General features: G+C 42.2%; 1 protein-coding gene and 1 pseudogene across 1 annotated transcript in view; both read left to right on the forward strand.

Annotated features, from left to right (window-relative positions):
- The first annotated feature begins 2,571 nt into the window (after window positions 1-2,571).
- Window positions 2,572-13,647, forward strand: part of RMDN2 (regulator of microtubule dynamics 2) — a 64,989-nt gene continuing 53,913 nt past the window's right edge. The window contains exons 1-2 of the mRNA XM_036263522.1: window positions 2,572-2,582; window positions 10,270-10,716. Of these exons, the coding sequence (XP_036119415.1) occupies window positions 10,286-10,716 (431 nt within the window). The 5' untranslated portion in view covers window positions 2,572-2,582; window positions 10,270-10,285. The remainder of the gene's footprint in view (window positions 2,583-10,269; window positions 10,717-13,647) is intronic.
- On the forward strand, window positions 4,425-4,521 carry LOC118631282 (annotated as a pseudogene).

The raw sequence follows: 13,647 nt of genomic DNA on the forward strand, positions 1-13,647 counted from the left end.
ATAATTGGTGGTAGCAAAGTATTTGAAAGTATCTGAATCAACTGAAATTTGCATTTTCATTTAGGTGATTGATGCTTTTGAAGCTGCAGTGTATTATTTAAATGAAAGATCTTTACAGGTTCCACATCTTAAAAATATGGGACAATAATGATCCCTAATTGTGGTCATAGCTGCATAATCGCAAACCTCTAGCCAAGGAAAATGATGGAAGTGCCTTTATGTCTTAAGTTGTATTCTCACACTTAAATACTTAGTGAAAATCATGTAAGCTATTGTCATTCTGTAAAATCTTATTGCCTTTCTGTATGTAAATATCTAAATTATTTAAGAGTTTAACAGTCTTTCTTAGTGAAATACAGACACTCCTTCAGTTGTGCTTTGTGTGACTGGCCAGGCATTATGTCCAGAGGAGAAGTTCCTCTTAACGCCCTTCCGTTTGAGAAATGGGAGGTTTCCATGATTAAGGGAGAGAGTAAATGTCATTACCATCAGAACAGTCTTTTTTTTTTAAGGAATATTGGAAGAGTTGTTTTGCTTCAGGTGAGAAAGTCAAAGAGCCCTGGCTGAATAGGTAGTTCTTTTGCAGTACTTCACTATTGTAAAAACATTGTGTCTGACAGCACATTCAACTTAATTTTTAATCTGTCACAAACAGTGAAACTGGCCTTGACTTGTGAAGTTGACGTATATATCTGGTCAAGGATGTCCTTGAACATTCTCTCTCAAGATGAAGAAAGAATGCAGGAGGGAGAGGGAAGATTGCTCTTTGCTCCGAACCTCTTGATTTTCATTTTAGAGTGTATCCAAGGCTACGCTTTGAACAAGCTGGTTATAGAAAACCAGTGTAAGAATGTGACTTACAAGTTCTGAAGAAGCTACTCCTATCTCAAGTGCCACAAAAAAACTGCCGATGATCACTGAGCAAGGCTAATGTCAACAAGACAAGATATACGCCTTTCTGAAAATGACTGTTTCTTCACTGAACACAAACTTCATTTTTCCAACAAAACAGAAAGTTTCTAATAAAAATTCTGTATTTAAATGAGTTATGTTTGTGTAACAAATTAGTTCAACAGTGAATTTCTAAGTAGCATTATATAAATATTGTTGCTAACTTTTCTTTCATGCATATCTTTCTAAAATACTGTTTCTCATTTATTCAGCACAGGCATATTGGTTCAACTATTTTCTTATATTTAAATTATTAATAATTTATCCCACTAATCATTGTCTTCTGGAAATATTTAATAAACATATCCTTATGCCTTTTTCAAAGAAAGCACTTTTGCCTTGGAAGGTCCAATTTAGTCATAGATATTTTTCAAATATTTTCAGGGTAATTTTCTTGTGTCCTGGGGGGGAACATATTTATATTAGACACAGTATTATTTTTTCCTCTTTTCCCCAAGCTGTATTCCTAGCCTAACCTGAATGTGATAGACCCACAATAATGTTATACCCTGTGGTTTAGAGATAACAGCGCAGAACAGCCTCCATGGGTAGTGCTGCAGCCTGGGCATTCAGTCCCTCCTGTAAGAGGAGCAGTGACAGATGAACCGCAGATAACTGACATGGGAGGTGGAGACGACAACATCACGTGAGAAGCGCTATGACGTGCTTACGAAAGGTGCTTACGAAATGTGCTATCACAGACGGCAAAGCCTGGCTCACAGGGAGTGATTAAGAGAGTTTCTAAAGTGGACTGTGTAGCCTGGGACAAGTTCCTTCACCTGTCTATGCCTCGGTTTCCTCGCCTGTAACTTTTTACCTCAGTGGATGGTTGTAAAGATGAAATATAATTATTCATGTAAAAAATGAAGCAGCAACTGAATGTAAGACTCGATCGTGGATTTTGCTGCAGCTGCTGCTGTTTGCTCCCGGTCCAGTTCACAGAGGTGGGGCTTCAGTCATGCCTGGCTGGCTCCTGCCTCCACCCTGCTCTTCGTCTGCACAGGCAGATTTGATCTCTCCTTGCTTTCTGACTCGCTCTCTTAATGTGTTCCTTTAAAATAATTTCTTCCGTTATTTAGCAGTAAAGCACTTGCTTAACCCATCTAGAAAAGAAGGTATATTTTGCTGTTTTGAGGTGGGAGTTGGAGATGACATGGTGTTATTAATTATATTTACAGGTCGGCCCTTGGTTTATAAATGAAGAAATTTAGGTTGTAAATTAGAAAATGTAATGTAATATACATTGTAACATCTGACTATCACCAATTTCTGAGCTTTAAAGTAAAATCCAGATCAAATTTCTAGAACAAAAAGAGTATATTGTCTCAAGGAATAAAGGCAAAACTCTTGATTGCCTTCTAGCTAAGCAGTTCAGTTTCCTTTAATGGTCTATTGACTAAATTGACAAGTGATAAAAGGATTTGGAAATAATTACACATACACTTATATTACTATTATATGAAGGACTGCATATTTCTTTTTTTTATCCTCATCCAAAGACATTTTCCCATTTTTTGTTCAGATAGAGTGGGAGGGAGAGAGAGAGAGAGAGAAACATCGATGTGAAAGGGACACATCGAGTGGCTGCCACCAGCACGACCAACCAGGGCCGGAGACAAACTGCAACCAAGGTACGTGCCCTTAGCGGGAACCGCAGGCCGACGCTCCAACTGCTCAGCCAAACCGGCCAGGGCAGGACTGCATATTTCTTAATTCTTTTCTCTTGAGTGTACATACATACTACTTCACAGAAATGTTTTCAAATATTATCTGATATAGAGTATGTGCAGTGCCAGACACTGAGGATATGAAGATAAATCTATTTCACCATCTCAGTCTTACTCACCGAGCAGTAATGTGCAGTGTACATGATAGAGGTGAGCTGAAAGACAGCAGAGAGGTTTTATATTCATTGAAACTTTTAATCCTTCCACAAAAGTTTTGGTTGGGCATGGATGAACACTTCTTTTGGGGAGGAGGAGAATGTGTAGAATAGCTTCTCAAGGGAAGCAGACTGGACTGGATGAGTTCGTTTTTGACAGGTGGCAAAGGGAGCAGCCTGAAAAGGACACAGAAACTAGCAAATGGGTGGCATACGGAAAGATTGTAAGGTAGTTTGGCTCCAGCTGAAGTATAGGATGATGTCTGGTGGAATGGCAGAGAAAAGCTGCAAAAGCAGGTGGGGACAAGTTGTATGCCACCGGTACTTGTGATCGGAAATGCTGTGCTAGTAGTGAATTAAAGTGTCTTATTTTGGGCTACTACAGCAAATTACCAACTGGGTGGCTTAAAAAACAAACATTTATTTCTCTCAATTCTAGATGGTGGAAATCTCAGCTCATAGTGATATTATGGTTGGGTTCTGGTGAGAATCCTCTTCTGGTCTGCAGACAACTGGCTTACCATATCATCGCACGGTGGAGAGAGACAGCTCTGATCTCTTATGCTTCTTTTTTTTTTTATCCTCACCCAAGGACATTTTTCCATTTTTTGTTCAGATAGAGCGGGAGGGAGAGAGAGGAAGAGAGAGAGAGAAACATCGATGTGAAGGGACACATCAAGTGGCTGCCACCCGCACGACCAACCAGGGCTGGGGACAAACTGCAACCGAGGTACGTGCCCTTAGCGGGAACCGAACCCGGGTCTCTCCGTACCGCAGGCTGACACTCCAACCGCTGAGCCAAACCGGCCAGGGCTCTTAAGCTTCTTATAAGGGCATTGCAGTAATCCCATTCATGAAGGCTCCAAAGTCATGACCTAATTATTTCCTAAAGGCCCCCTCCTCCAAATACCATCATATTGGGGATTGGGGCTTAATTTTTTGGGGGGAAGTTCTTTAAGACTGTACACTCCTACTAAGGGTGGGGTGAGTCATTTCTTCTTTTTTTTTATGTAATCCCTACAACAGTGCCTGGTAAAGATAGCTCCTCTTTGCTTTTCAGTTTTAACTTGACCAAAGATAATGGTTACCATCATCTGAGTTCTACCTCATAATTTTTACTGATCAAGGAGCTTCTGTTCTTCAGAGGTATTACAGGACAGGCAGAGGAACCCATGTTACCCTACTTCCTAAACTTGAAGAACAAGTAAGTACCAGCTTACCAGCTACCACCTTCCTCTTGGAGCAGAGAGTTGGCAAGGCCCTGTTCTCAGCCCACACCCCATATTTGCATTGAAGACCTCTTCAGCGCTGTATGCTGGGAATGTAGCAGTGAGCAGTTCAGTGGGCTCCTTCTGGAAAAGCTAAAATCTCAAGGGGCTTTAAGCTTCTTTTAAGTATTGAAGAAACAGTAAAATTTCTTTGTAACCAAATCCTGTTGTTCTTTAAAAAAAAGAAACCTATTATCACCATGCATGACAGGTTTACATGATATTGTATTCTGGTTGAATAAAGCAGATTTTAAGTTTATTGTAATATCTTTGCAAACCATGATAAAATAGTATTGAAACTGGTTTTTAGAGAAGGGAGTGCAGTCCTGGCTGGGCAGCACACATACTAAAATTAGAACTAGATTAGCATGGCCCCTAAGCAAGGATGACAGGCAAATTCTTGAAGCAGTCCATATATTTTTTTTAAGAGAATAAAAAAAGGAGGGCTTTACTAGTTTCAAATCTTAGAGGTTCAGGTCTGCTGTCTGCCAAAACATAACGTAGTTTTAATAAAATGGCTATGGCTAGGCCTACTTATTCTTGAATGTAGCTTGCTTGAAGCTCAAAAACCATCTTTTAGTCTTAAAAGCCTATAGAATTCCCATCAGTAAAGAGTTTTGTATGGACTGTAAAAATCGCTTTTTTATTTTTTATAGAAGACATTTTTTTTTTTAATAGAGCATACCCATTTTTAAGCCCATTCATTACATTGCCTGGGAATTTAATAATCAAGACTAAGTTCTCTGCAAGCCTGAATTGAAAGCTGAGAGGGAAATACAGAAGGGAGTGAGTGAGAGGTTGTTAAAGAGTTTATTTGGCAGAATTTTACTTTCATTATAAAAACCACAAAAAGCGAAGCTTAAATCTCAGATGTTCAGCGTCGGAGAAGATGGTTGGTGGTGTTCATCGAAAGACAACCTAGAAAGGTGGGGGGACCAGCAGATTGGGGGTTGTGCGCAGTAAAGGGAACACGAGTCCAAACGAAGTTAGGAAAACATGGCCGTGGCCAGGGTCACTACTTAGCTAAAGGCACCTGCGCCGGACCCCGCCAGCAGAGGCTGTACCTACGAAGGGGCACAGAGGGTGAGACTGGGGGAGGCGCGGGTCGGGCAGCGGCGGCGACGGGAGGGGACGCGCTGGGGGTGGACGGCCAGCGCCGGGCCTCCCAGGGGCCGACCGCGGGTGACCCTGAGCCCAGGCGCGGGGGGGACGGGCCTCGAGGGGAGGCAGCATCCGGACAAGGTCGGGTGCGGCCGAGGGGCCAGGCGGAGCGCAGTCTTCCTCTGCACCAAGTGGGCGTCGGCCGCAGGTGAGTGAACACCCGGAGCGAAGAGGCGGGACCCGAGGGCCAGGGGCCGCGGGCTCCTCCCCCGGCGCCTCCACTCACCGGGTCGGGCCCGGCGCCGGCCCTCAGGGTTCGCGGGCTGCAGGGCTCCCTCCGCTGGGCGCTCGCCTCCCACCCGCCCCTCCCGCGGGCCCGCCCCGGTCCCCGGTCCCCGACGGCGGAGAAGCGCGCGGCGAGCGCAGGTGCGTGCAGAGCGGCCGGGCGGCGGGCTGTGGCCGGGGGCGGGGGCGGGCGCGGCCGGGTGCGCCGGGCGCAGCGAGCACTTCCGGGTCGCGCGGACGCGCTCCGGCCGCTGCGCCGCCGCCCTCCTCCCGCGGTCCGCGCCGCCGTTCGTCCTGCGGCCCCGGGCGCCGGGCCCCACCGCCCCGGGGTCCGCGTGCGTGGGGAGCGGGCAGCGCGCTGCCTCGGCCGGCGGCCCCCGCGGCCCCCGCGGCCCCCGCGGCCCCCGCGGCCCCCGCGGCCCCCGCGGCCCCCGCGGCCCCCGCGGCCCCCGCGGCCCCCGCGGCCCCCGCGCCGCGTCTTCGCCTCTCTCCTCGGCTCCCTGGGTCGTACCTTTCAGCCGCCGCGGGACGTTTTTGTTCTGCTCAAAACAGAGGCGGGTTTTCTACCTGTTTTACACAAAACGATGGGCAGGCTTTTAGTGCGACAAACATGCAGATCAGCCAAACCTTAGAAGCCCTAAATTTAAAAGAAATGATAAAATAGGAAAAATTGTGAACACCTGGTGAGATCTTAGTGCTAGAATTCACTTAAAAGGGTCCGGTTCCCCAGGTCGCCGTGGGGAGTCTGATCCCTAAGGCAAGGTCTCCTGGGATTCCTGGGACCCAGACCTCGGCTCGGCGGTCCGACGGTCCTTGCAGAGTGTGCCCTGCACCCCCCGACTTTATCAGTTACATGTTCTGTGTATTTTCCCCTAAGAATCTGTTGATGAATTAAGTGACTATATATGCTAGATATTGCTGAAAGCATTATAATTAACTTAGTAAAGTATACTTTTTATCTAAAAGTTCATTTAAACTAGAACTTAATGTTTTCTGGAGTTAATTTTTGTGACTTTCTACCAAGAAATTTTAATGTAGAAGTTTCTTTCCAGACAAATACCATATGATCTCAATTATATGTGGAATCTAACGAACAAAATAAACTGAGGAGCAAAACAGAAACAGGCACGGATGCTTGGAACAGACCTGACACCCTTCAGGAGGAGGAGGGTGGGGGAGGGGTGAAGAAAAGGAAGGGATTAGCCAAAGAACGTATGCAGGATACTTGGACAGACCAGAGTGTAGTGACGACCGGGCGAAGGGGTGGGGATGGAGGTTGGGTAGAGGTGGGCAAAGGGAGGAAAATGGGGACACCTATAACAGTGTAAGCATAAAAATAAGGTTAAAGAAAAAAATAAATTTTTTTTTTTTTTTTTTTTATCCTCACCGGAGGACATTTTTCCATTTTTTGTTCAGATAGAGCGGGAGGGAGAGAGAGGAGGAGAGAGAGAGAGAAACATCGACGTGAAGGGACACATCGAGTGGCTGCCACCCGCACGACCAACCAGGGCCGGGGACAAACTGCAACCAAAGCACATGCCCTTAGCAGGAACCGAACCCGGGTCTCTCTGTACCGCAGGCTGACGCTCCAACCGCTGAGCCAAACCGGCCAGGGCAAAAATAAATTTCTTTTGAGTCAACATTTTAATGATTTATTTAAGTAGAATTCTTGATTCTCACATGTGAATTACCTTTATGTATTACATATTAATTTTAGATGGCAAAAATTTTAATTGAAATGTCTCATTTTCCATTATCACTGGCACTTTACAAATTGAAACTTGTAACAGGAATATTACTTATATCTAATTATCTAGTCAATGGATTTTTAAACCTTTTTTTATTCATTGATTTTAGAGAGGAAGGGGGGAGAGAGAGAGAGAGAGGAAACATCAATTTGTCGTTCCACTTATTTATGAATTCACTGATTGATTCTTATATGTGCCCTGACTGGGGATGGAATCTGTAACCTTGGGGGATCAGGATGATGCTCTAATCAACTGAGCTACTTGGCCAGGGCCTCTTTTAACATTTTTAATATTTATATTAAGTAGCGAACATATTTGTAAGAGTAGTGTTAATGTTTTCCTGCTTCTTTACATATTCAATAATTTATTAGTGGATGATCAACACTGATTTTTATGTTGTTGAGTTCTGGATCTTTTCTTAGCAGAAATGCTAACATATATGAAGCCTTCATCTCCTTTTCTTCTATGGCCCAGAATTCCTCTGCTCCTTACATTTCTATTTCTGTTTGAGGTCTTAATGTTTTCCTTTCTTTCAAATTTTAACTTACAATTTGATTTTAGAGGAGACTCCTGTACAGATTTCTGGGGCCCTTTCTCTTCATACCTACCTCGTCTTCAGTACTATGCCACAAAAACTGTAGGTGCTTTAGTTTTTTTGAATTCTGATCTCTGTTCAACTCTGTGAGACTCCCAGGCTCTGTTTGGTTTTCCCCTTTCTGTGCCATAGTTCAGAAGTTGCCTCCAATTATAAACCTGGGGAGAGTCAAGAATTTACCTCCTTTGTTTCCTTTTTCTCAGGGATGATAGTGGCAGAGCAGTAATAATTTTCTTGAAACAGTTCAGAAAAAAACAAAAATTTTACAAATTTGATTTCCTGTAATACAGCTTACCATTATTTATAACATTTCTCTCAAGTGGCTAACAAAATTTATTACAGATTTTTGTTTTTTTACAAAATAGGGGAAATTAATGGGAAAACAATTTGGGGAACTTCGAAGTTAGTAAAAAAAAAAACATTACTATATTGTACTGTAATTACATAAGTTCATCATAGTTCTAATATACTTATTGCCATTTTACAGTCTCAGAAGGAGCCCTGGGCAGTTTTGTCCAACGGTTAGAGCGTCGGCCTGCGGACCAGAAAGTCCGCAGGGTTTGGTGCCTGCTAAGGGAACGTACCTTGGTTGCAGTTGGTCCCCGGCCCTGGTTGGGGTCCTGTGGGTGGTAACCAGTCGATGTCTCTCTTGCATCGTTTTTTTCTGTCTTCCTCCCTCCCCCCTCCCTGCTGGAACTGAAGATAAATGCAAAAATGTCCTCTAGTGAGGATAAAAAAAAAAAAAGTCTCAGAAGGAAAGGGGGCTTAATATTATTATTTTCCTTTAATGGTCTTTTGACTTTAAGAATAGAGATAGGCAATAACATTAGTGAAGATGGGATATTCTAAAGAAGGATTAGGTGCATTTGGTCAAAGGAGCTGAGGTTATTTGGAAGTAGGTGGGCCAAAGCGTGGGCCTTGAATGCAGAAAAGCAAAATTTCAAAAGGAGAAAAGAGTCAAATAAATCACTTTTTTTTTTTTTTTTTTATTCTCACCCGAGGACATTTTTCCATTTTTTGTTCAGGTAGAGTGGGATGGAGAGAGAGGAACAGAGAGAGAGAGAGAAACATCGACATGAAAGGGACACATCGAGTGGCTGCCACCCGCACAACTGACCAGGACCGGGGACAAACTGCAACCGAGGTACGTGCCCTTAGCGGAAACCGAACCCGGGTCTCTCAGGACCGCAGGCCAACGCTCTAACCGCTGAGCCAAACCGGCCAGGGCCACTTTTTTTTTTTTTAAGTTAAAATTTGAGGCCTGGCAGAGTAGCTCAGTTGGTTAGAGCATAACCCCCATATGCCAAGGTTGTGCATTTGGTCTTCACGTACAAAAGGCAACCAATCAGTGCATAACTAAGTGGAACAACAAATTGATTCTCGCTCTCTCTCTTCCCTTCTCTCTCTAAAATCAGTCAATAAATTAAAAAATTTTAAAGTTAAAATTTAAAAGAAAGGAAAATATTAAGACTTCAGAAATAGAAATGTAAGGAGGAGAGGAATTCTGGGCCATAGAAAGAAAGGAGGTGAAGGCTGCACATGTGTTAGCATTTCTACTTTTCATGTTGAAAAGAAGAGAGGTGGAGGTCAGGTTACATACATGCCAAAGCTCTCTAATGTATTTTGTGTTTTGTTTTTTTGTTAATCCTCAAGGATATTTTTCTGTTGATTTTCAGAAGGGAAAGGAAGGAGGGAGAGAGAGAGAGAGAGAGAAACATCCATGTGAGAGAGACACATCAATTGGTTGCCTCCCATACGACCCCAACTGGGGTTGGGGATCGAACCTGCAACCCAGGTACATGCCCTTCACTGGGAATCGAACCTGAGACTCTCCTGTCCGAGGCCTGACACTCTAACTGCTGAGCCAAACCGGTGAGGGCATCTCATATGTCTTGTATCTCAAAGCCCTGGGATTTTAAAATATCATTTATCACTCTAAATATAAATACAAATGTAAACTAGATGCTAAAGAAGACCTTTTCAGCCTTCTTTAAAGATTAGGTAAGATCCAGAAATCAGCACACTAGTCAATTTTATACAAATAAAAGGTTCAGACACAGTTAAGCATAATTTGAATTTAAATAGTTTTTTCCCCCAGAAATTTATAATGATGCTTTTACCTCTATTACACCATTTAAAAAGATATAGTAAAGAGTAAATATCAGATCAGTCATGCAGAGTACAGATTCTGAATTAAAATTTATACTTTACAATGGACTTCAGTAATATCCTTCAAGTAAATATTTCCACTGGGCTGCATTTATTATAGAGGTAATATATTTTAGTTTATGATTTATCAACCGTGTGTGTGTGTGTGTGTGTGTGTGTGTGTGTGTGATGGTGTAGACTTGGCTTTTGCTGATTGTAAAAGCTCTAATATTTTTGTTTTGTGCTAAGATAGAAACAACATTCGTTTACATTTGTGTTTTTTAATTTTAGAAACAAAAACCAAGAAATGTCTCATTCTGCAAACAAAGAACTGATACTTGGCATCATGGTGGGAATTACTGGCATCAGTTTGCTTCTTTTGTGGTACCACAAGGTTCGTAAACCAAGCACAGCAATGAATTTACCTAAATTTCTTTCTCTGGGGAATGCATATGATTCAATGACTTTGCAAGATGAAATGCATAATGACCAAGGAAGGCAACTTCAGATACTGGAGAAGTTAAACGAATTACTGACAAATATGGAAGAACTCAAAGAGGAAATCAGAGTTCTTAAAGAAACCATTCCAAAGCTGGAGGAATATGTACATGGTGAACTTGGAGGAAAGACAGCCACTCATAGGATTAGTCCTCAGCACAGAGCTAGGAAAAGAAGGCTTGCCACAGTTCATAGTTCAGGAACAAGCAATAGTTCAGAGGAAGCAGAAAGTGAAGGAGGGTAAGTTGCTTTAGATGTTTCCCAGGTTGAATTGCTTATTTATTGCATTATTGCTATTATTTATGTATTTTCATAATGCATTCCCAGTCATATACAGGGGTGGGGGAAAGTAGGTTAATAATAAATAATACAACAATGAATAAATAAACAATACAAGAATAAACTCTGTGTCCTTGTACTCACAACTCTAAACCTGCTTTTGCCCATCCCTGTATTCTGCTACAAACAAGACATAAAAAAGTGATTATTGTGGCTTTTATTACAATTAAAACCATACTCAACCGAAGTCAGTATTTAAGCTAGTATAGACTCCATTGACAAAAAGAATGTAAGTAACTTATTAGTGCTAGGTGGCATCATGTGAGTATTGAAGAAGACAGTACTCGTTTGCCAAAACATGTCACCTATTTTCATATGTGGCCATTGTGTGGACCCTTATATAGGTACAATAAGTGCAGTCCAGTAGAACCTTGTGTGATGATGGACATGGTCTGAATTTGTGCTGTGCAATGTCGCAGCCACTTGAAGTATAGCTACTATAACTGAGGAACTGATTTTTAAATTGTACAGTGATACCTCGGTTCTCGAACATAATTCGTTCCAGGAGGACGGTCGAGAACCAAATTGTTCGAGAACCGAAGCAATGAAACCAATAGGAAATAATGGAAACTGGATTAATTCGTTCCAAGCCCCAGAAAATGCCTATTTACTGGCCTAATTTGTATATAATATGTAGAAAAACATAAGTCTCAACAAGAAATAAAAGTGTACAGTATGTCTAAGGGTTAAATTCAGTGTAAAGCGTGACTCTCTCCACAAAGCGTGACTCTCTCTCTGCACTCACACTGATGCCGCAAGCAAGGCGCGCTGGGCCGAATGAACGCCATTCCGCTCAACTCGGCTCATCTCGGAAGTTCGAGTTCCAAATATTTGTTCGGATTCCGAGACAAAAGTTTCTCGAATCTCCTGGTCGAATACCGATTTGGTCGAAAACCAAGGTGTTCGAGAACCGAGGTATCACTGTATTTCATTGTAATTACATTTGAATAGCCATATGGGACTAGTGGCTACTGGGTTGGGCAGTGTAGATTTAAAAGGATTTGAGAATGTACAGGAGATTTACGTTTATCCTCGCATGGAGTAATCCACTGAATTCTAAAACAGAACATATATAATATTCTCTGAGGAAAAAACAAATGATTTGTGAATAAAGAAATTGTGCCTGGTTAGTGTTTTTGAAGAGTAAAATAGGCAAGTAAGTAAAGAAGCACTAGTGAGTATGACAGGGACTCCGTGTTTTCATTGTTGTGTTCCTCACATCTAATGTTGCTGGGACACATCTGTACTAGTTGACCTAAAATATGTACTTTTTTGTTTCTGTTGTGTTTAAAACAACTTGCAGTTTGTTATTGGATCAGTTCAAACCCTTGACCATGTGCCGTTTCTTTATATTTACTAAACTGCATTTAGTACCTACTATCTAGTGAATTGATTAATCTTCTTTCTTTCAAAAGGAACTAAGAGTGGATAGGGAAATTCTAGAGAGCACCTATTAAATTGTTTGATGATCCCCAAGAAGTGCTTTTTGTACCTTTCAGGTCACATGAGGGTAACCATGCTATCTGAGCAGCAAACTAGTAGACTGAATAATTTACATTTACTACACTCAGATTGGCTCAAGATATAAATGTCCATTGCTCACTGAATTCAGCTCACTAGCTCTGTTTTGGATAATGTGGGAAAACTTAAATTTGTCAACCCAAATGAACTCAGTCACTTCTGGTTTAGAGCTAGTCTTTTTGTGTTAAAGATTCAGTCACATTCAAGGTTCTCCCCTCTCCCCCCCGCCCCCCGGGCACCCCAAGTATAATCCAGATTCCTTAGGGACTTAGCATCTAGGCACCAAGAGAAGGGATATTCAGTCCTGATATTATTTGTTGTCTTTCCTGGACATAGGAGGCTTCTGTAAGGTCTCTCAAAAGGCCCTTTTAACTTTTACTCTGAGGGGTTATTCATTACCTAGATGTTCTAGAACAGAGCTACTCAAAGTGTCCTTTGTGGACCAGAAGCATCAACATCCCATCTAATCTGGGAGCTTAAAGGAAATGCACACTCTCAGTTTCACCCCAGACCTAGGAAATCAAACCTCTGGGAGTAGTGCCCTGGAATCTGCATTTAGCATGCTCTCCTGGTGACTCTAATGTACCCTAAAGTTTGAGAAGCTTTGTTCTAGAAGATTTTCTAGGCTCCCACTGAGATATCATGATGAAATTGTAGTTTTAATTAGTGGCAGTTACGGTTACAAGTAAAGATGTTCATGGGACATAGTGAGATATATCATGATAGAGTATTGGTCTCGGTGGGAATAGAGTGGCTAAGGTAAAGAAAAGGGGTTTAGGTGACCATAGGACATGATGCACACAAGGCGCCTGGGATCATGGAACTGATAGAATAAAAGAGCTGGGAATGGATCGAAGGAGAAGTTTTAGGTGCAAGTTTTAGGGGTTAATTAGATCTCATTATGGTTTTCTTTAAAATAAGCCATGAGGGGCAATTTTAGGATTAGAGATTTAGATATGTAATCTATCCAGAAAAATATTAAACAACATATGACACATAGTAGTATGTGACTTCTTTTCTTTTCACATGTTTAGGCAGATCTGGGTCTTCTTTCCTGTCCCCCAAACATATACACTCACATACTTTTTAAAAAAATTGATGATTACAGATTTACTTCAATGGAGTGAGAGTGGAATGATCTGACCCTATTTGTTACTTTCTTTGGGCAGAAATATTTGTCAGCTTTGAGATCTAGTCCTAACATCATCATTTTCTTTGGGGTAGCTCAGTGGGCAGTGCTGCTTCTAGAGGCTCTGGTGGGGCTGTCAAACAAGAAGCTGGCCCAACTTTGGAAAGAGAAGTTTCTTTTAG

The sequence above is a fragment of the Molossus molossus genome, unplaced genomic scaffold (assembly GCF_014108415.1).
Source record: "Molossus molossus isolate mMolMol1 unplaced genomic scaffold, mMolMol1.p scaffold_m16_p_15, whole genome shotgun sequence".
NCBI classification, from domain to species: Eukaryota; Metazoa; Chordata; class Mammalia; order Chiroptera; family Molossidae; genus Molossus; species Molossus molossus.